This window comes from Hylobates moloch, unplaced genomic scaffold (genome assembly GCF_009828535.3).
Source record: "Hylobates moloch isolate HMO894 unplaced genomic scaffold, HMol_V3 SCAFFOLD_19, whole genome shotgun sequence".
NCBI lineage: Eukaryota > Metazoa > Chordata > Mammalia > Primates > Hylobatidae > Hylobates > Hylobates moloch.
Genome location: NW_026652294.1, coordinates 13,290,307 through 13,313,956, shown reverse-complemented (window position 1 = coordinate 13,313,956; position 23,650 = coordinate 13,290,307). Strand labels below are relative to the sequence as shown.

Genomic DNA, 23,650 nt, shown 5'->3' with positions numbered 1-23,650 from the left:
CAGTGATGATGACAAAGCTAGCAGCTTCCACTTATCAAGCACTTCCTGTGTGCTGCACACGAATAATGTTGCAAACCCTCGTTATAACGCTATAAACTGGGTGCATCACCCAGGTTGGAGTGCAGTGGCATGATCATGGCTCACTGCAGCCTTGACTTCCTGAGCTCAGGTGATCCTCCCACCTCAGCCTCCCAAGTAACTGGGACTACAGGCATGCACCACTATGCTAGGCTAATTTTTCTATTTGTTGTAGAGATGGAGTTTCACCATTTTCTCAAACTCCTGGGCTCAAGTGATCCTCCTGCCTGAGCCTCCCAAAGAGCTGGGATTACTAGCTTGAGACAGAACAAGGTAAACTGGTTTCCACAGTGGCTGCACCATTTTACATTCTCATTGGCAATGTACAAGGATTCCAGTTTTTCCCATATCCTCTCCAACGCTTGTCATCTTCCTTTTTTTTTTTTTTTGGAGATGGAGTCTTGCTCTGTCACCCAGGCTAGAGAGCAGTGGCGCCATCTCGGCTCACTGCAACCTCCGCCTTCTGGGTTCAAGTGATTCTCCTGCCTCAGCCACCTGAGTAACTGTTATTACAGGCACCCGCCACTATGCCTGGCTAATTTTTTTTTTTTTTTTTTTTTTGAGATGAAGTCTCGCTCTGTCACCCAGGCTGGAGTGCAATGGCACGATCTCGGCTCACTGCAACCTCTGCCTCCCAGGTTCAAGCGATTCTCTTGCCTCAGCCTCCTGAGTAGCTGGGAGTACAGGCGTGCACCACCACATCCAGCTAATTTTGTATTTTTGGTAGAGACAGGGTTTTACCATATTGGCCAGGCTAGTCTCGAACTCCTGATCTCAAGATCCGCCCTCCTCGGCCTCTCAAAATGCTGGGATTACAGGTATGAGCCATCGAGCCCAGCCCGACCAGCTAATTTTTGTATTTTTAGTAGAGACAGGGTTTCACCATGTTGGCCAGGTTGGTCTTGAACTCCTGACCTCAGTTGATCCACCCACCTTGGCCTTCCAAAGTGTTGTGATTACAGGCATGAGCCACTGTGCCCAGCCTAAAATCAACCATTTTAAAGTGGACAATTCAATGACATTTAGTACATTCACAATGTGGTGTAATATTCATTTCTGTCTAATTCAGGACAAATTTTATCATCTCAGAATAAAACCTTGTTGTGCCTATCAAGCAGTTACCAATGTTTCCCAATTTTAACAGATTAAGAAATGGACTAAGACAATAGGAAAAGTGCTGGCTGGGAGCCATGGCTCACACTTGTAATCCCAACTTTTTGGGAGGTCGAGGTGGGAGGATTACTTGAGCCTAAGAGTTGGAGACCAGCCTGGGAAACATAGTGAGACTCTCATCTCTATAAAAAATACAAAATAAGCTGAGTGTGGTAGTGTGCACCTGTAGTCCCAGCTACTCGGGAGGCTGAGGTAGGAGGATTGCTTGAGCCTGGGAGGTCCAGGTTGCAGTGAGCCATGATTGTGCCACTGCACTCTAGCCTGGGTGTCAGAGCAATATCCTGTCTCAAAAGAAAATAAAAAGAAAAAAAGTGCTAAGGACCCACAACAACATTTTTAATTTTAAAATTAAAAAATGAGGCTGAGTGCGGTGGCTCATGCCTGTAATCCCAACACTTTGGGGGACCGAGGCGGTAGGATCACTTGAGCCCCGGAATTTGGGATCAGCCTGGCCAACATGGTGAAACCCCGTCTCTCTACACAAAAATACAAAATTTAGCCAGGCGTGGTGTGGACAGGGCTTGTAACTGAAGGCACTGGAGAGACTGAGGTGAGAGAATCATTTGAACCTGGGAGGCAGAGATTGCAGTGAGCCGATATCGGGGGCCACTGCACTCCAGCCTGGGCCAGAGAGTGAAATTTTTCGCAAAGGGAAAAAAGGAAAAGAATATAATAATAATGAATTCAGCTTGGATTTATAAATATTAATGTGTTAATATAAATATAAAGACAATAGTCTTTATACCAATACAGTCGTAAAATATAATTCTTAATTTTTAATGGAGAAAAGAGTCAGTCCACTGAGGCAAAAGTGCTTAGGGCTCACGAAAGCCTCGAAGCTCTGCCATCACCATCCACACTGCAAAAATCCATTGAAAACAAAATTGAGGCAAGCTCGTTCTTTTTTTTTTTCTTGAGACGGAGTCTCGCTGTGTCGCCCACGCTGGAGTGCAGTGGCGCGATCTTGGCTCACTGCAAGCTCCGCCTCCCCGGTTCATGCCATTCTCCTTCCTCAGCCTCCGGATTAGCTGAGACTACAGGCGTCCGCCACCATGTCCGGCTAATTTTTTTGTACTTTTAGTAGAGATGGGGTTTCACCATGTTAGCCAGGATGGTCTCCATCTCCTGACCTCGTGATGCGCAGGTCTCCGCCTCCCAAAGTGCTGGGATTACAAGCGTGAACCACCGCGCTCAGCCAAGCAAGTTCGTTCTTAAATGCTAGGCTAATTCTGCCCCCTAGCGGCCACAGAGAAGTCTCAGAAATTAATGCCCCCGGTTGTTGAGTAATTCGCACCTACCAGGTGCCTTCAATTTACTCTGCATTATTTTGTCCTCACAATTCCATGAGGTAAGGGATATCCAAATGTATAGATAAGCTGCCGAAGATTCGAGTGCTTAAGTCGGTTTTTTTTTTTTTTTTTTTGAGACGGGGTCTCGAAAGACAGTATCTTATGGAAGTGAATGTTGTTTCCTACTGAAGGAGGCACAGCGAGCGCAAGCCTTGGTGGGCAGGAAGCGTGCTTTAAAGTTTGAGACTGCCAGGCCGGGCGCGGTGGCTCACGCCTGTAATCCCAGCACTTTGGGAGGCCGAGGCAGGCAGACTTGAGGTCAGCAATTTGAGACCAGTCTGGCTAACATGATGAAAACCCGTTTCTACTAAAAATTCTTAAATTAGCTGAGTGTGTGGCACGCCTGTAGTCCCAGCTACTCGGAAGGCTGAGGCGGGAGAATCGCTTGAACCCGGAAGGCGGAGGCTGCAGTGAGCCGAGATCGCGTCCCTGCACTCCAACCTGGGCAACAGAGTGAGGCTCTGTCTTAAAAAATAAAGCTGGAGACTTTTATTCTAAAAGCATTCGGTGAGCCATTTATTTATTTATTTTCCTATAAGCTTGGAAAAATAAGTTCTTCCCCACCCATCTACATGACAGTAATAAGCAAATATCCTTATCAGATAATACATGATTTGCAAACATTTTCTCCATTCTGTGGGTTGTCTTTTCTCTCTCTCTCTCTCTCTCTCTCTCTCTCTCTTTCTCTCTTTTCTTTTTAAGACAGAGTTTCACTTTTGTTGCCCAGGCTGGAGTGCAATGGTACGATCTCGGCTCACCACAACCTCCACCTCCCATATTCAAGTGATTCTCCTGCCTCAGCCTCCCGAGTAGATGGGATTACAGGCTTGCGCCACCACACCCGGCTAATTTTTGTATTTTTACTAGAGACAGGGTTTCACCACGTTGACCAGGCTGGTCTCCAACTCCTGACCTCAGGTGATCTGCCTGCCTTGGCCTCCCAAAGTGCTGGGGTTACAGGCGTGAGACACCGCGCCCAGCGTCTTTTCACTCTCTTGATAGTGTTCTTTGATGCACAAAAGTTTTAACTTCAAAGTATATCTTTTTGTTGTTTTTTTTGTTGTTGCCTTGCTTTTAACGTCATATACAAGAAATCATTGCTAAATCCAACGTCATGAAGATTTCCCCTATGTTTTCGTCTAAGAGTATTATAGTTTTAGCTCTTCAGTTTACATCTCTGATCCATTTTGAATGAATTTTTGTATATGGTGTAAGGCTCCACTTTACTTTTTGCATGTGGATATTCAGTTTTCCCAATGCACTTTATTTGGAAATAATTTCCCCCCATTCCCTGCTGGTTTACTACTCTCAATTAGATAGTAAAACCAATTAAACCAATATATATATTTTTTTGAGATGGAGTCTCACTCTATCTCCCAGGCTGGAGTGCAATGGCATTATCTCAGCTCACTGCAACCTCCCCCTCCCGGGTTCAAGCAATTCTCGTACCTCAGCCTCTGGAGTAGCTGGGATTACAGGCAGGCGCCACTATTCCCGGCTAATTTTTGTATTTTTAGTAGAGATGGGGTTTCACCATTTGGCCAGGCTGGTCTCGAACTCCTGACCTCAGGTGATCCGTCCGCCTTGGCCTCCCAAAGTGCTAGGATCATAGGGTGAGCCACCGTGCCCAGCCTCTTAAAAAAAAAAAAAAAATAGAGATGGAGTCTCACTATGTTGTCCAGGCTGGTCTCTTTTTTCCTTTCTTTCTTTTTTGAGACAGAGTCTCACTCTGTCACCCAGGCTGGAGTGCAATGGCGCGATCTCGGCTCACTGCAAGCTCCGCCTCCCGGGTTGACGCCATTCTCCTGCTTCGGCCTCCCGAGTAGCTGGGACTACAGGCGCCGGTCACCATGCCTGGCTAATTTTTTTTTTCTTGCTCTGTTGCCCAGGCTGGAGTGCAGTGGCACGATCTCGGCTCACTGCAACCTCCGCCTCCCAGGTTCAAGCAATTCTCTTGCCTTAGCCCCCTGAGTAGCTGGAATTACAGGCGCCCGCCACCACGCCCAGCTAATTTTTTTGTATTTTTAGTAGAGACGGGGTTTCACCGTGTTGGTCAGGCTGGTCTCGAACCCCTCACCTAGTGATTCACCCTCCTCGGCCTCCGAAAGTGCTGGGATTATAGGCGTGAGCCACCGCACCCGGCCCATTCACTATGTTGGCCAGGCTGGTCTTGAACTCCTGACCATGTGATCCGCCTGCCTCAGCCTCCCAAAGTGCTGGATTACAGGCGTGAGCCATCGCGCCCGGCCTGGCTAATTTTTTTTTGTATTTTTAGTAGAGATGGGGTTTCACCGTGTTAGCCAGGATGGTCTCGATCTCCTGACCTCGTGATCCGCCCGCCTTGGCCTCCCAAAGTGCTGGGATTACAGGCGTGAGCCACCGCGCCCGGCCCAGGCTGGTCTCAAACTCCTTGGCTCAAGCTATCCTCCCACCTCAGCCTCCCAGTGAGTGGGGGATTACAGGCGTGAGCCACTGCGCCGGGCCAAAACCAATTCTATACATTTGTTTTTTTCTTTTCGGACTTTTGAAAACCATAACAAAGGGAGGTTTCTTCCCCCCAATACCAAACCTGGTGCCTTTTAAGCTCTCTGTATGAGAGCTATGCCCTAGTTGAACTTAAGCCAACTATACAGAAATACCTGCAGGGACCAGGGAGCATATTCCTCCTCCTGTCAAATGCCTGGTGAAGGCAACTGTGATTATCAGCTTAGCAGAGGAAAAAGTGGGGCTGCTTTCCTTCAGTTGTTGGACCCAAATTCTGCCAGATTCTAGACAAAGGGCTTAAAAGGAACAATATTCAGGCCGGGCGCGGTGGCTCACGCTTGTAATCCCAGCATTTTGAGAAGCCGAGGCAGACAGATCACGAGGTCAGGAGATCGAGACCATCCTGGCTAACATGGTGAAACCCCGTCTCTACGAAAAATATATTTTAAAAAATTAGCCGGGCGTTGTGGCGGGCGCCTGTAGTCCCAGCTACTCTCGGGAGGGAGGGGCAGGAGAATGGCGTCAACCCGGGAGGCGGAGCTTGCAGTGAGTCGAGATCGCGCCACTGCACACCCCCGCCTGGGGAAAAGGTAAGAACTTTGTTCCAAAAAAAAAAAAAAAAAAAAGGAAGATGTTTAGGACATGGTTTTTGGAGTCAGAGACGTGTGTTCAAATTCTGGCTTCACTATTTTATAGTCTTTGAGCATATGCCCTTTATGTACCCTTGAAAATGTTGCTTAACCTTCCTGAGCCTCAGGTACCTCATCTTTAAAATGGGGATAATGTTTCGGGCCTAGCTGCGAGTCTCTAATCAGTGCTCAGTAAAAAGTAGCAGACACGATTGAAAACTCGTTTTCCTCTTACAATTGAAGATAGGAACCTTTTCTTTTCTTTTTTTTTTTTGAGACGGAGTCTTGCTCTGTCACCCAGGCTGGAGTGCAGTGGCGCAATCTCAGCACACTGCAAGCTCCGCCTCCCGGGTTCACGCCATTCTCCTGCCTCAGCCTCTCCGAGTAGCTGGGACTACAGGCGCCCGCCACCACGCCCGGCTAATTTTTTGTATTTTTAGTAGAGACGGGTTTTCACCGTGGTCTCGATCTCCTGACCTCGTTATCCGCCCGCCTCGGCCTCCCAAAGTGCTGGGATTACAAGCATGAGCCACCGCGCCCAGCCGAAGATAGGAACCTTTTCAAGAGCAAGCACCAGGCACCGAATTTAACGACTGGTTGCATTTCTAGGTGATCCAAGACCGTTTGCTCCCGATCTCCCTGGCAGCACAGCGGTAGGAGATAAGAATGATATGACACCATACTTGCAAAGTGCTCACAACACACTCAGGCGCTTAAAAAACGAAAGCTGAGTCATGGATGCCGGGTTTCCCCATCTGTAAAATGAGCAAGTTCGATCACTTGAAACGACATTCTTGGATCTTGGATGACTCAGATTTTCTTTATTTTTCTTTCTTTCTTTCTTTCTTTTTTTTTTTTATTTGAGAGGGAGTCTCACTGTCGCCCAGGCTGGAGTGCAGTAGGCGCGATCTCGGCTCACTGCAGGCTCCGCCCCCTGGGGTTCACGCCACTCTCCTGCCTCAGCCTCCCGCGTAGCTGGGATTACAAGCGCCCGCCACCTCGCCCGGCTAATTTTTTGTATTTTTTTTTTAGTAGAGACGGGGTTTCACCGTGTTAGCCAGGATGGTCTCGATCTCCTGACCTCGCGATCCGCCCGCCTCGGCCTCCCAAAGTGCTCGGATTACAGGCGTGAGCCACCGCGCCCGGCCTCAGATTTTCCAGGTACATGCGGAAAGGCACCCAGAGGGAAGGAGGAGGAGTGGCAGTGCTGCGACCAAGCCCAGGTTTAGCGAAACCTACAGCTCCACTAGTTCCCCCATCTCCGCAGGTGCCAAGCGGGTTAGGTGGCGAGTAGCTACAAGGCGGAGCTTAGTCGGCTCCGCCCCCAACCCGCGCTTTTCTCATTGGTCCAGTGAACTGGAGACTCGTGACGCCTTAAGCGTGCGCCCAGCGTGTGAAGGGGGCGTGGCTCGCTGAGAAGGAGCAGACAAGATGGCGACTTCCGTGGGGCACCGGTGCCTGGGATTACTGCACGGGGTCGCACCGTGGCGGAGCAGGTATAGCAGCGCGGAGAGACTGCCTTGGGGCGTGGGGCAACCTGGGCCAAGCTGGCGTCTGGAGAGAGATGTTTCTCTGTCGCGGGCTCGCTCTGAGGCGAGCTCGGTTGGAGACGGAGCCACCTTCACCTAGAGCTTAGGAGCAGATGCGACTGCTCCTGCGTAGGGCGGTCCGGATTTACTTAGGGTGTGGCCTAGAAGCTCTCGCTTTGCCTTTTCCAGCTAGTGGAAGTTCACAAGGGACAAAAACCAGATGAAATAGGCTACCTGCCCGTCTCTTGAGTCGAGGCAGGGCTTTCAGATGTTCAGATGCCATTTTCTCATGTGTTCGTTTTCGTAGAAGGATCGATGTCCTGTGGGAAGGGCACTAGATTGAGTGTCAGGCAACTTTCATTTCTGGATCTTAGTCGTTGAAGCTCGAGGGTTAGGTTAGGTAATCTCAAAACAATCTGTTATGGGGCTAGAGTCTTGGTTACCCTTGTGACCCCCAGCTGTTAGGTTCTTAGAAATGTGGGAGACTTGAGGGGTCTTCTAAGTCCAGCTGTCTCTCTTTGGAGTTAATGAGATTGAGGCTCCGAGAGAGGGAGGGATTTGCTCAGGTTCACCTAGCCAGTTTGTAGCAGAGCCAGGACCCCCATCAAGGTACCCCCTCACGCGACGATCTTTCTCTCAGGCTGCCCACCGTGAGGGCAGTTGTTATACAGAAAATAGGTTAGAGCATTTGGACTGTCGGAAAATGGATTAAAATGTAGCTGTGATTCAGAGTCGGCTGCCTGGTGCTATTTCAAAGAGCTAAGATTTGAGAGATGCGCCATACTTGTGTGTTTCCTAAAGGGTTCATTTTGTCAGCGTTGATCAGAGGATAACTTACTGTTTTGGGAGGAGACGGACACTGGATTTGGACTGAGAGGGAACAGAAACCATCACTGGTCTTGTTATGAAAGCGTCACTCTTTCATCATTAACTGTACAGAAATGATTATCTCTCAGGAGAGGGCTCTGCATTGTGGTGGTAACTGTTAGAATTTGGGCAGGAGGCTTTGTTTTCAATGTTATTACCGGGCATGCTGTTTATGAGTCAACCCTGAATTCATTTAAAGTATGTCACAGGCTGGGCGCGGTGGCTCACGCCTGTAACCTCAGCACTTCTGTAGGCCAAGGTGGGTGGATCACTTGAGGTCAGCAGTTTGAGACCGGCCTGGCCAATGTGGTGAAACCCTGTCTTTACTAAAAAATACAAAAATTAGCCGGGCGTGGTGGCAGGCATCTGTAATCCCAGCTACTTGGGAGGCTGAGGCAGGAGAATTGCTTGAACCTGGGAGGCGGAGGTTGCAATGAGCCAAGATTGTGCTGCTGCAGTCCAGCCTGGGCGACAGAGTGAGACTGTCTCAAAAAAATTAAAAATAAACAAAATGTGTCATTAATTGGAAGGACTAAAATGAGACACTCTTAAAAAATTTTTTTTGTTGTTGTTGTTTGTTTTGGAAGTCAGAGCCTCACTCTGTTGCCCAAGAGGGAGTGCAGTGGTGTGGTGATGGCTCACTGCAGCCTCCACCTCCTGGTCTCAAGCAGTTTTTCCACCTCAGCCTCCTGAGTAGCTAGGACCACAAGTGCACGCCACCCCGCCCAGCTGCATTTTTTTTTTTTGGCGGGGAGGGGTGGTGGTGGAGACAGGGTTTCACCATGTTGCCCAGGCTGGTGTCGAACTCCTGGGCTCAAGTGATCCACCCACTTTCACCTCCCTAAGTGCTGGCATTACAGAAGTGAGCCATCGCAGTCCACCTACAGTAATTTTTTTAAATGATGAGAGGAGGCTGTACCTCAGTCACCATCATTAAAAGGGAAAGAAAAAAACTATATTTTAGTACCAGTGTAGATAGATAAGACTAGACTTAGATGCAGTGGGTGAGAGAGATGAAGATTTGGGTACAATAAGAAGCCTTAATTTTCAAAGGTATTCTATATCAAGATAGAAACGATATTAATACACAAACCAAAAAGATGACATTTCTGTGGGTTTTTGGTAAACCAGTGCCTATTCGTGAGACATGTAAATGAAAACCTTATATTTCAGGTAAGTTTTTCAATAACTGGGTGATGTGTGATAGGTGATAGATAACATCTTGGGTGATAATTTAGGTCTATGTTTCCCAAACTCATTTGATAAAAGAATGGGCTGAATGGGCTGGGATGCTTGTTAGAAATACAGATTCCTTGGGAGTCTCTCTCAGCCTGCTGTAGTTTGGGAGGCTGGCTGATTAAAAAAAAAAAAAAAAAAAAATGCCGGGCGCGGTGGCGCATGCCAGTAATCCCAGCACTTTGGGAGGCCAAGGTGAGTAGATCATGAGGTCAGGAGACCGAGACCAGCCTGGCCAACATGGTGAAACCCCATCTCTAACAAAAATTAGCCGGGTGTGTCTGTAGTCCCAACTACTCAGGAGGCTGAGGCAGGAGAATCTCCTGAACCAGGGAGGCGGAAGTTGCAGTGAGCCGAGATCATGCCACTGGACTCCAGCCTCGGCGACAGAGTGAGACTCCGTCTCAAAAAAAAAAAAGATTCCAGATATGCCCCCATTCTACTGCCAATTTCAGATTCAGTAGAGATAAGTTGGGGCTCTGGCAACTGTAGTTTTTACAGGTTCAGGCAAGTATGGACAATAGTACCTAGGAAGTAGTTTCTCGTGCGTGACTTCCATCAGAAATATTTATGGCATCCCTACCACTGCAAACCACAGTGTCAAGGGACTATAGAGAAGGGAGAAGAGAGAAGGGAAGAGGAGCGAATGAAGAATTTAAAAACATTTGAAATAGGCCTTGTCTTCAACGAACTTTACTATATACTTGTAATACATGGTGGAATATGGGATAAAGCCTTCAAGAGGTCTGTCAGTTCTGTTTTAGGAGAACTTTCACAGCTTTAGAAAGCAAGGGAGACATAAGGACTATAGGCAAAATGTTACTACTAGGGGTGATGTTAAAAATATCTTAGGCCTGGGCGTGGTGTCCCACGCCTGTAATCCCAGCATTTTGGAAGGCTAAGGCAGGTGGATTGCATGAGCTCAGGAGTTCAAGACTAGCCTGGGCAACATGGCAAAACCCTGTCTGTACAAAACACACAAAAATTAGCTGGTCAGAGTGGTGCATACGTGTAGTCCCAGCTACCTGGGAGGCTGAGGTAGGAGGATTGCCTGAGCCCAGGAGGTTGAGGCTGCAGTGAGCCAAGATCATGCCACTGTACTCCAGCCTGGGCAACAGAGTGAGACCCTGACTCAAAACAAAAAAAAAGAAAAAATAGTGCAACTGGCCAGGTGTGGTGGCTTACGTCTGTAGTCTCAACACTTTGAGAGGCTGAGGCAGGAGAATTGCTTGAGCCCAAGAGTTCGAGGCCAACCTGAGCAACATAGTGAGACCTTCTCTACAAAAAATAGCTGGGTGCACGTCTGTGGTCCCAGCTACTTGGGGAGCTAAGGTGGGAGGTTCACTTGTGCCCAGAAGGTCGAGGCTGCAGTGAGCTGTGATTTCACCACTGCATTCCAGCCTGGGTGACAGAGTGAGACCCTGTCTCAAAACAAAAACAAAACCAAAAACAAACAAACTTATAACCAGGACACCATGGAGAAAGACTAGTGAGAGTGAATGCTAGTCATAGATGATTGATATGACCATCCCAGTGTATGCGAGCTGAATATCAACTCTTAATAATAACAATGTAACTAGGTGCCAGGCCCTGGGCTAAGGTTTTGCATGATTGTCTTCTGATGAGGTGAGTTTTGTTTTTGTAGGTGGAGAAACTGAGGCTTAAGATTAGTTAAGAAATTTCCTGAGGTCACACAGCTGCTAAGAAGTGGCAGAGCTGAGATTTGAGTTGCACAGGCAGACTGGAGTGCTCAATTGTGGGCTTTAATTGCCTACTTGCAGGATGCGATGTAGAATGCATGTAGAAGAGACATCTGTTTGAACCCAGCCATTCATCTTTCTGGGGCATACTCTCACTATTGAGATTGAAGGCCAGTGAGAACACAGATAAACCCCTGTGTTCATCGAGGTATGCATACAGTAAACAAATAACTGAATACATGCAGAATCCATTTTGGGTAATGAGAAATGCCATGAAGAAAAAGAAAGCAAGATAATTAAGAAGTTAGTGCTCAAAAGAGAGACAAACTTTGCATATTCTCACTTATTTGTGGGAGCTGTAAATTAAAACAGTTGAACTCATGGAGATAGTAGAAGGATGGTTACCAGAAGCTGGAAAGCGTAGTGGGGGGATGGGAAGAAATGGGGATGGTTAATGGGTATCAAAAAAGTAAAATGGGCCGGGCACAGTGGCTCACGCCTGTAATCCCAGCACTTTGGAGGCCCAGGCGGGTGGCTCACCTGAGGTCAGGAGTTCAACACCAGCCTGGCCAACAAACCCTGTCACTACTAAAAATGCAAAAAAAAATTAGCTGGGCGTGGTGGTGTGCTCCTGTAATCCCAGCTACTCAGGAGGCTGAGGTAGGAGAATTGCTTGAACCCGGGAGTCAGAGGTTGCAGTGAGCTGAGATTGCGCCATTGCACTCCAGCCTGGGCAACAGAGCAAGACACCATCTCAAAAAAATAAATAAAATAAAATGAATAAGATCTAGTGTTTGCTAGCACAACAGGGTGACTATAGTAAAAAAAAATTTAAAATTATTACATTTAAAAATAACTAAAAGGCTGGGCGCGGTGGCTCACGCCTGTAATCCCAGCACTTTGGGAGGCTGAGGTGGGTGGATCACGAGGTCAGGAGTTCAAGATCAGCCTGGCCAAGAGGGTGAAACCCCGTCTCTACTAAAAATACAAAAAATTAGGCAGGCGTGGTGGTGGGTGCCTGTAATCCCAGCTACTCGGGAGGCTGAGGCAGAGAATTGCTTGAACCCAGGAGGCGGAGGTTGTGGTGAGCTGAGATCATGCCACTGCACTCCAGCCTGGGTAACAGCAAAACTCTGTCTCAAAAAACAAAACAAAACACTAAAAGAGTGTAACTGGATTGTTTGTAACACAAAGCTTAAATGCTTGAGGGGATAGATATCCTATTTACCTAATGTGATTATTCCACATTGCATGCCTGTATCAAACTAGCTCATGTAACACATACATACATATACCTACTACATACCCAGAAAAATTAAAAAAAAAATTAAGAAGTTAGTGCTCAAGAGGGCCAACTCTTGGGCATACAGTACTTAGGAAAAACCGCACTGAGGAGGTAACATTTGAGCAGAGAACTAAATGATGAGGGAGTGAGCCGCATAGGAGAGGGGTGTGCCCAGCAGAGCAAACAGCAAATGGAGTGTGGAAAGGGGCATACGTGGTGTGGACAAGGAGTGGCAAGAGGAGTGAGTGAGGAGGAAGAGAGGGAAAGTAGCTAGAGATCTGAGAGACTGACAAGATGTGGGATCTTGTCTTTCTGTTATTTATTTATTTATTTATTTTCAAGACGGAGTCTTGCTCTGTTACCCAGGCTGGAGTGCAGTGCGCGATCTCGGTTCCCTGCAACCTCCGTCTCCCAGGTTCAAGCAATTCTCCTGCCTCAGCCTCCTGAGTAGCTGGGACTATAGGCGCCAACCACCACACCTGGCTAATTTTTGTATTTTTAGTACAGATGGAGTTTCACCATGTTGGCCAGGCTGGTCTCGAACTCCTGACCTTGTGATCTGCCCACCTTGGCCTTCCAAAGTGCTGGGAGTTCTCACAGGTGTCAGCCACCATGCCCGGCCTTTATTTTTTGTTTTTTTCAGACAGAGTCTCGCTCTGTCATGCCCAGGCTGGATTGCAGTGGTGTGATCTTGGCTCATTGCAATCTCTACCTCCTGGGTTCAAGCAATTTTCCTGCTTCAGTCTCCCAAGTAGCTGGGATTATAGGCAACCACCATCACACCTGTCTAATTTTTTTGTATTTTTAGTAGAGACGGGGTTTCACCATATTGGCCGGCTAATTTTTTGTATTTTTAGTGGAGACAGTTTCACCATATTGGCGAGGCTGGTCTCAAACTCCCGACCTCAGGTGATCCACCCGCCTCGGCCTCCCAAAGTGCTGAGATTACAGGCATGAGCCACTGAGCCTGGCCAGTGGTAAAGTTTTCATGCCTTGCCAGTGGATTGAATGTGGATGATGAGAAAGAAAGGACTTAAAAATGAGTCCTGGGCTGGGTGCAGTGGCTCATGCCTGTAATCCCAGCACTTTGGGAGGCCAAGGTGGGTGGATCACTTGAGGTCAGGAGTTCGAGACCAGCCTGGCCAACATGGCAAAACCCTGTCTCTACTAAAAAAATAAAAAATTAGCTGGGCGTGGTGGCTTGTGCCTATAATCCCAGCTACTCAGGAGGCTGAGGCAGCAGAACTGCTTGAACCCAGGAGGCGGAGGTTGCAGTGAGTTGAGATCACGCCACTGAACTCCAGCCTGGGTGACGGAGCGAGACTCCATCTCAGAAACAAACAAAAACAAGTCCTGGCCTGGTGCAGTGGCTCACGCCTGTAATCTCAGAACTTTGGGAGGCTGAGGTGGGAGGATCACTTGAATCCAGGAGTTTGAGACCAGCCTGGGCCAGATGGCAAGACCTTATTTATCTCCACAAAATATTTAAAAAATAGCCAAATGTGCTGGTGCACACCTGTAGTCCTAGCTACTCAGGAGGCTGAGGTGAGAGGATGCCTTGAGCCCAGAAATTTGAGGCAGCAGTGAGCTATGATCATGCCACTGCACTTGAGCTTGGGCAGCAAAGCGAGACCCCATCTCTGGGAGAAAAAAAAAGGGGGTTGTACCTGAGTGGCTAGATGAACGGTGGTACCTTTTTTTGACCTGGTATGTTAATTATAGTAATGTTGGTACTGTAACAGATAAACTCCAGCATTCTCAGTTGCTTAACACAGTAGAAGTTTATTTCTCACTCTTGTAAAGCCACATTGGGTGCTCCTGATTGGCAGGGCAGCTGTTCTCCAAGCAATGTTCAGGGACCCAGTCTCCTGCCATCTTTTTTTTTTTGGAGACAGAGTCTTGCTCTGTTACCCTGTTACCCAGGCTGGAGTGCAATGGCGTGATCTCGGCTCACTGCAACCTCTGCCTCCCAGGTTCAAGCAATTCTCCTGCCTCAGCCTCCCCAGTAGCTGGGATTACAGGTGCACACCACCACGCCCATCTAATTTTTTGTATTTTAGTAGATACTGGGTTTTACCGTGTTGCCCAGGTTGGTCTCGAACTCCTGAGCTCAGGCAATCCCTCCACCTTGGCCTCCCAAAGTACTAGGATTACAGGTGTGAGCCACCATGCTTGGCCTTCCTGCCATCTTTAATACTTCCCACAGTCGGCATGTTTGTCTGCATCAAGCTGGCTGGAGCGGGTAAGCTTGCAGGTGAATGCCTGGGAAGCCTGAATGATCCTCAGATTTCATTGGTTCACACTCAGTCTCATGGCCACACCTTGCTGCATGGGAGGCTGGGAAATGTAGTCTAACAGGTGTCCAGAAGAGGAAGTGCATTTGGTAAACATCTGGCCAGTCTCTGCTATGGATAGAGAACTCTGGGGCAGGAGCAGATTGAAGGTGAGTTAGAGAGGGTCAGGAATCCTGTTTTCTACAGACTCAGTTTGAGAGGACTCAAAATGGGGCCATTGGGTAGCTGGCCCCTGGAGGGGCAATGAAGGAGTCATCAGTGGATGGTTCTTTAAAGCCATGGGACTGGATAAGCATCTCTGGGGAGAGTGCACAGGTAGAGAAGAGATCTGAACCCTGGGCATGGCAAGAATCCACAGTTAGGAAGCAAAGGAGAATTCACAAATAGAGACTGAGAAGAAACCAGAGAAATAGGAGAAAAAAATCACGGTCCCAAAAGCCCAGTGAAGAGTGTTTCAAGGAGAGAAGGATCAACTGTGTCATGCTGCTGAGACGTCAAGTAAGATGAGACCTCAGATGTGTGTGTGCATTGGTGTTGGCAACATGCAGGTTGTTGGTGACCTTGATGAGGTGGTATGATAGGAATGAAACCTTACTGAGTGGGACTAAGAGAGGCTGAGAGGTGAGGAAGTGGTGACAGTGAATGGAGAGCTCTTTTTAGGCTTGGAATGAAGGAGAGCAGAAAAGCAGGGAGGACCAAAGAATGATAGCATGGTAGACAGTGTTTGTGTAAGACTGAAGAAATGACAGCATTCATATGAAAATCGGGACGATCCTGTAATTAAGATTCTCCTGCCTCAGCCTCCTGAGTAGCTGGTACTACAGCGTGTGTGCCACCATGCCCGGCTAATTTTTGTATTTTTAGTAGAGACGGGGTTTCACCATGTTGGCCAGGCTGGTCTCGAACTCCTGACCTCAAGTGATCCACCTGCCTCGGCCTCTCAAAGTGCTGGGATTACAGGCGTGAGCCATCATGTGCTCAGCCAGGTGTTTGTAAGGCAAGGAAATTTTATGTGAAAAAAGGAAAGTACCTAAATCTGATAACATTTGTAGGATATCTATATAAGACATAACTTGGGCCAAGTGCTGTGGCTCACACCTGTAATCCCAGCACTTTGGAGGGCCGAGGCAGGTGGATCACTTGAGGTCAGGAGTTTGAGGCCAGCCTGGCCAACGTGGTGAAACCCTGTCTCTACAAAAAATACAGAAATTAGGTGTAGTGGCATGCGCCTGTAATTCCAGGTACTCAGGAGGCTGAGGCATGACAATCGCTTGAACCTGGGAGGTGGAGGTTGCAGTGAGCCAAAATCCGCTCCAGCCTGGGTAACAGAGTGAGACTCTGTCACACACACACACACACACACACGACATAACTAAATATCCACGAAAGTAAATATTATAGTGTGAAAGTAATAAATGCAATTCTATTTTTCACAAACATATCAATTTAGACATTTATAATAGAGTGAATTATTCTATCATAAAGGGTTCCAAGGAAAGAAATGTTTATTGACTTGGATACAGTTTTTTAACTTTAGAGTTCAGGTCAGTATTTGGTGAAACTGAAGTGATATCTGAACTGAAAGTGAGATATTTCCTCTTTGATTAAGGGGAAACTCAACTGAAAACTCATTAATGCTTTGCTTGCTGGCATAGTCATTTATTGCCACTGGGAATATGTCTGATTTCTCCAGGCAAAGATGAAACAAAGAAGAGAAACTAACTGAACCAGAATAGTATTTTCCTTTTTTTTTTTTTGAGACGGAGTTCTGCTCTTGTTGCCCAGGCTGGAGTGCAATGGCACGATCTCAGCTCATCTCAACCTCCGCCTCCTGGGTTCAAGTGATTCTCCTGCCTCAGCCTCCCAAGTAGCTGGGATTACAGGCATGTGCCACCACACCCAGCTAATTTTGTATTTTTAGTAGAGATGGGGTTTCTCCATGTTGGTCAGGCTGGTCTTGAACTCCTAACCTCAGGTGATCTGCCTGCCTTGGCCTCCCCAAAAAAAAAAAAAACCAAAAAACTTTTTTATTGGGAAATAGTTTCAGGCTTACAGAAAGTTATAAAAATAGTACATAGAATTCCCAAATACCTTTTACCCAGATTCCTCAAATGTCAGCCCTATTTGCTTTATCATTTTCCATCTGTGTTTATATGTATATGTGTATGTATACATATACATTTTTTTCCTGAGACACTTGAGAGCAATTTGCCAACTTGATGACCTTTGCTTTTAAGCCCTTTTCTAGGCTGGGCCTGGTGGCTCATGCCTGTAATCCCAGCACTTTGGGAGGTGGAGGCTGAGGCTGGTGGATCACATGGGCTCAGGAGACCAGCCTGGCCAACATGGCGAAAACTCATCTCTATAAAAAATACAAAAATTTGCCGGGTGTAGTGGCGGGCGCCTGTAATCCCAGCTACTAGGGAGGCTGAGGCAGAAGAATTGCTTGAGCCTGAGAGGCGGAGGTTGGAGTGAGCCAAGATTGCGCCACTGCACTCCGGCCTGGGTGACAGAGCAAGACTCTGTCTCAAGAATGAATGAATGAATTAATAAATAAATATTTCAGTCTTTTCTGTACAAGGACATTTTCTTATCTACATTACAGTTGTCAAAACCAAAACATTTACATTGATACAATATTGTTATTGAGTGTTTAAGTTTTGCCGATTAATCCAGTAATTTTAATTTTAAGAATAATATTTAATGGTTCATTTTTGCTTGGTTATAGCCTCCATCACTGTGAGATCACTGCCCTGAGCCAATCCCTACAGCCCTTACGGAAGCTGCCTTTTAGAGCCTTTCGCACAGGTAAGGAGCAATTAGAGATGGTGGTGACCCTCTCTGTGCCTCAGTTTGGTCATCTGTAAATTGGGATAAACGTAGGGTTGTTGTTAGAGTTAAATGAATTAGTATGTGGAAAGTACCTGGCATGCAGTTATCACTGAAGCGTTGGCTTTTCTTTCTTTTTTTTTTTTTTTTGAGACAGTCTTACTCTGTCGCCCAGGCTGGAATGCAATGGTGCAATCTCGGCTTACTAAACCTCCACCTCCTGGATTTAAGCAATTCTCATTCCCCAAGTAGCTGGGACACAGACGTGCACCACCACGCCTGGCTAATTTTTATTATTAATTTTTTTTTTTTTTCAAAGACTGCATGCATACTGGCTAATTTTTGTATTTTTAGTAGAGATGAGGTTTTGCTATGATGCCCAGGCTGGTCTCAAACTCCTGGCCTCAAGTGATCTGCCCACCTTGGCCTCCCAAAGTGTTGGCATTACAGGCCTGAGCCACCATGCCTGGCCTCATTATGTCTTTTTGATTATAGCCATTCTGATGGGTGTGAAGGGGTCTCATTGTGGTTTTGATTTGCATTTCCCTGATTACTAATAATGTTGTATTAGTTTGCTAGGGCTGCTGTAACAAAGTAACACAAACTGGGTTGCTTGAACAGCAGACATTTGTCTCATGATTCTAGGGCTAAATGTCTGAGATCAAGGTGTCAGGGTTGCTTCCTTTGGAGGGCTGTGAGGGAGAACCCGTTCCATGCCTCTTGCCTAGCTTCCAATGTTTTGCTGGCAATCTCTGGCATTCCTTACATATAGAAGCATCACTCCAATCTCTGCCTTCAGCTTCACATGGCATTCTCCCTGTGTGCATGTCTGTTTCTAGATTTTCCTTTTTTTTTTTTTTTGAGACAGAGTCTCGCTCTGTCGCCCAGGCTGGAGTGCAGTGGCGCAATCTTGGCTCACTGCAAGCTCCGCCTCCCGGGTTCACGCCATTCTTCTGCCTCAGCCTCTCCGAGTAGCTGGGACTACAGGCGCCCGCCACCACGCCCGGCTAATTTTTTGTATTTTTTAGTAGAGACGGGGTTTCACCGTGGTCTCGATCTCCTGACCTCGTGATCCGCCTGCCTTGGCCTCCCAAAGTGCTGGGATTACAAGCGTGAGCCACCGCGCCCGGCCGATTTTCCCTTTTTATAAGGATACCCATCATATTGGATTTGGACCCACCTTGGCAACCTCATTTTATTTTATTTATTTATTATTTAATTTTTTGAGACGGAGTCTCTCTCTGTCACCCAGGCTGGAGTGCAGTGGCGCGATCTCGGGTCACTGCAAGCTCCACCTCCCGGGTTCACGTCATTCTCCTGCCTCAGCCTCCCGAGTAGCTGGGACTATAGGCGCCCGCCACCATGCCTGGCTAATTTTTTGTGTTTTTAGTAGAGATGGGGTTTCACTGTGTTAGTCAGGATGGTCCTGATCTCCTGACCTCGTGAATCCACCCGCCTCGGCCTCCCAAAGTCCTGGGATTACAGGCCTGAGCCACCGTGCCCGGCCTGCAACCTCATTTTAACTTGATAATCTCTGTAAGGACCCGCTCTCCAACCAACTAAGGGCACCTTCTAAGGTACTCAGGGTTAGAACTTCAACATAAGAGTTTTGGGGGAGTTTTCAGCAATTTAACGCATAACAGATATTTAACCTCTGTCTTTTCTTGTGCTTATTGGCCAATATATTTTTCCTTTGGACAAAGGTCTATTCAAATCCTTTGCACATTTTGATTGATTGATTGAGAGAGTCTCAACAGATTGCCCAGGCTGGAGTGCAGTAGCGTGATCATATCTCACTGTAACCTTGAACTCCTGGGTTCAAGCCATCCTCCCACCTCAGCCTACCTGGTTGCTGGGACTATAGGTGCAAGCCGCTGTGCCTGGCTATTTGTCTTTTTATTGTTGACCTGTAAGAGTTTATGAGATTTTGCATTTGAGAGAGAATACCAGTGCCCGATCAAAACTGGGCCTGCATTATAAAAGCAAGATCAAAGAGCCCTGGTGAGAAATGGTGTTTGGCTTCAAGTTCTGGACCTGTTGATGACCACCTGGGCAACCTTGATTAGTTTCTTGACTTCTTTGTGATTCAGTGTTTTCATCTTATTAATACATTTTGTGACTGCGGTGGCAGTTGAGGTGCATTGTAATTCTATAGGAAAGATGCCTGTCCTGTACTTACTGACAGAATTTGGAGACAGGAGGGTCTGAGTAGTGGCCCAAGGTTGCACCTGCCTGCTAGATATGTTGAGGGTCCAGTCACCTCTACTGAGGGCTTCTGAGATGCACTGACTTTTCCTGACCCTCCCGTTGGTGCTGTGTTTGCATGACTCTTCCCTATTCCTGTCTCCTAGGCTCAAAATTGTCCTGTTTTTTATTACAGATGCCAGAAAAATCCACACTGCCCCTGCCCGAACCACGTTCCTGCTGCGTCCCCTGCCCATTCTGTTGGCGACAGGCGGCGGGTATGCAGGGTACCGGCAGTATGAGAAGTACAGGGAGCGAGAGCTGGAGAAGCTGGGATTGGAGATTCCACCCAAACTTGCTGGTCACTGGGAGGTAGGAATGAAGCGAAAACTGCTGTGGGTTCTCGTCCAGCAAACTTTGTCACTTTTCCAGTTGTTCCAAAGTTGAAATGTTTGAACAAGTCAAATATGCTTTCTTGGAACTCATGTCTCCAGTAAGTTTTGGCCAGATATAGGAGTTATAACTTTGGTGTCAAGTCAGGCTTGTCTTCTGTCGCCAGACCTTACCCTGGTCTCCCCAAGGGTTCTGAGTAGAAATTTCTTGCTGTTGAAGTCTCAGAGCGTATGTCTTGAATTGGTGCTGACATCCTGGCTGTTCTGCTATTCTTGCCCTTGTTAGTTGGAAGAGGGCTGAAACTATTGAGCTTTTGTGATGTGGATTAGTTCTTACCAGGAACCAGACAGAAATAATCAAATTCCTTTGTCATTATTGCTCAAAATGCTTCCTTCCATCATAGTCACATGATAGGGGCAGCCTGCATTGTTGTCGAATGCACAATACGTAACGAAACATCTTGTTCATCTGTGCTTCCCGTGTCCCAGGATGATTCCTGACTCAGAGGAGACATTCAATAAATTGTGAAACTGAATATAAAGGTGTAAGTTTAACAATTGCCTTTTTTTGTAGCCATAATTTAACAAATAAAAAATCTGAAATATCAAAGGACCAGTAATAGGCCTCAATATTCTGGGCAAAAGAGGGGGTGACAGTTGAGGCTTTGTGATACCTGGAATGCAGTGGTGATCCACTCCATTTTGCTAATCCAGATCAGCTGAATCTATTCTAATAGGACATATGGTGACCGGGGCATTAGGATGCTGAAGGCAAGTCTCAACCATGCTCTGCAGTAGCTGTGTGAACTGGGACATGTCACTTTCTGTCTGGTCTCGTGTCTTTAACAGTAAAACAGCAGGCTGGGTTCGAACGTGACTCTGAGATTCCATCCAGCTCTAACACAGTTTATCTAGGAGTATTTGCTGCCATTGGCATTACATGCTACATTATAGGTTTCCTTCCAAAATCCTCTTTTGGACTTTAATTTTGACCATTTTCTTCCAATAGAATCTAGTATACAGACTTCACCTGATTTCTAACAGTCCTGTAAAACCGTGACTTAGTCAACTGGCCATACAGACCCAGCTGTGGGAGTTACCCTAAGATATCTATCTGCCCTTGCCCCGTATGTCCATGTGCCTACCCTTTGGCCTGTTTGTATGCCTTGGGCTTTGTAATAACCTATCTTAAACAAAAAAAAATGTTTTCTGGTACTATATCACAAATTCCTTTTGGTGAAGGGTAATTATGTAGTAGGTGAGTCACACTTTCAAAGTATGCTGCACTCTGTTCCCTATGGCATTGCTGGTTTCCCCTGTAAACATCATTCTCCATTAGATTAGTAGATTAGTAAAGTACTTGTGAAGTGTAGGTAGCACGTGACTGTGACTGCATGACCCCACTCAAGTGTTAAACCCAAGCTGACATCTTTCTGACCTTGGGGATTTGTGAAGCTGACTCACTCTATGACGAGCTTGCATGCTTTCAAGAAATTCCCACACACTTCAAAGGTTTCCCAAGAGAATATAAATTTGGAAGAAACCTGCCACTTCCAGAATCATAAAAGACCAATGGCAGTAGTTTTTTAGTATCTGCTGTTTATGTAATTGGGGTTATTGCCATACATAGTTTCAGACCTGGAAGATGGTTGTATAGAGGACAGGGTTGATTAACTTGTAAGTCCCAGGGCCTGGAAAGTGACAGGACACTGGAGTGGAGTGGCCTAATGCAGTGTGAGGTCTCAAAGCACCTATTGGTAAAGAACTGGGCTTAAGTTAGATACTCTTCTTGATTGAATAAAATGGTTACAGAACCACTCCTTGATGTTCTTTTTCTTTTTTTGTAGATATGAGGTCTTGCTCTGTTGCCCAGGCTGGTCTCAAACTCCTGGGCTCAAGCGACCCTCCGGCCTCAGCCTCCCAAAGTGCTGGGATTACAGGTGTGAGCTACTGCACCGGCCAGTCCTGGATTTTCAAGTGGGACTCCCACACTTCATTTTATGAAGGGGAAATGGTCTGGACTTGGAGTTGACATTGGAGTTTGAGTATCCCTTATCCAAAATGCTTGGGACTGGAAGTGTTTTGGATTTTTTTTTGGATTTTTCAATATTTGTATATATATACTGAGATAACTTGGGGATGTGACCCAAGTCTGAACACAAAATTTATATATTTTATTTAATTTATTTTGTTTTTCTTTTCTTTTCTTTTTTTTTTTTTTTTTTTAAGATGGAGTCTCATTCTGTTGCCCAGGCTGGAATGCAATGGCGTGATCTCGGCTCACTGCAACCTCCGCCTCCCTGGTTCAAGCAATTCTCCCACCTCAGCCTTCCCAGTAGGTGGGATTACAGGCACCTGCCATCATGCCCGGCTAATTTTTACATTTTTGTAGAGACAGGTTTCACCACGTTGGCCAGGCTGGTCTCGAACTCCTGACCTCAGGTGATCCGCCCACCGCGCCCGGCCAATTTATTTATTTATTTGAGGCAGGGTCTTGCTCTGTCACCTAAGGCTGGAGTACAGTGGCACAATCATGGCTCACTGCATCCCTGACCTCCTAGGCTCAAGCCATCCCCCCACCTCAGCCTTCTGGAGTAGCTGGGAATATAAGCGTGTGCCATCCTGCCTGGCTAATTTGTTTGAATTTTTGTGGAGACGGGTCTCATTTATGTTTTAGATACACCTTCTACACATAGCCTGAGGGTAACTTTATACAATACTTTAAATAATTTTCTGCATGAAACAAAGTTTTTTTCTTTTTTTTTGAGGCAGAGTCTCACTCTGTCGCCCAAGCTGGAGTGCAGCGGCATGATCTCGGCTCACTGCAACCTCCATCCCCGGGTTCAAGCGATTCTCCTGCCTCAGCCGCCTGAGTATCTGGGATTACAGGTGCCTATTACTGCGCCAGCTAATTTTTGTATTTTTAGTAGAGACGAGTTCACCCTCTTGGCCGGGCTGGTCTTCAACTCGTGACCTCGTGATCCACCTGCCTTGGCCTCCGATAGTGCTAGGATTACAGGCGTGAGCCACCGTGCCCGGCCAAAACAAAGTTTTGACTGTGACCTGTCACATGACATCAGAGGTGGAATTTTCCATTTGTTGGTGTCATGTCAGCACTCAAAAAGTCTCTGATTTTGGAGCATTTTGGATCTTCAGATTAGGGATACTCAACTATATAAGTTTTTAGGAATGGCAACAGGTTGAGAGGGAGAGTGTTGAATGGCTGTCTGGGGCCTGGTCCTAATCCCACCTCTGGTTCCACCTAATCACTGTCATCACAAATGAAAAATGTGAGATTTTCCAAATGTAGCTGATATCAGAATTGTTGGGGAGCTTTAAAAATTATGAATTTGAGGCTGGGCGTGGTGGCTCATGCCTGTAATCCCAGCACTTTGGGAGACCAAGGCGGGTGGATCATGAAGTCAGGAGATTGAGAACATCTTGGTTAACATGGTGAAACCCCATCTCTACTAAAAATACAAAAAATTAGCCGGGCGTGGTGGCGGGTGCCTGTAATCCCAGCTACTCGGGAGGCTGAGGCAGGAGAATGGCATGAACCTGGGAGGCGGAGGTTGCAGTGAGCTGAGATCATGCCACTGCACTCCAGCCTGGGCGACAGAG

General features: G+C 46.9%; 1 protein-coding gene across 2 annotated transcripts in view; it reads left to right on the top strand.

Moving 5' to 3' along the window:
• Window positions 1–7,137: 7,137 nt before the first annotated feature.
• PISD (phosphatidylserine decarboxylase) overlaps window positions 7,138–23,650 on the top strand; it is a 47,877-nt gene continuing 31,364 nt past the window's right edge. Inside the window, exons 1-3 of one of the 2 annotated variants that reach the window (XM_032139856.2) lie at window positions 7,138–7,209; window positions 17,353–17,432; window positions 19,834–20,009. In XM_032139856.2, coding sequence (XP_031995747.1) covers window positions 7,145–7,209; window positions 17,353–17,432; window positions 19,834–20,009 — 321 coding nt within the window. In that variant the 5' untranslated portion in view covers window positions 7,138–7,144. Of the gene's footprint in view, window positions 7,210–17,352; window positions 17,433–19,833; window positions 20,010–23,650 lie in introns of those variants that run through there. The other variant, XM_032139858.2, reaches the window with a different exon arrangement.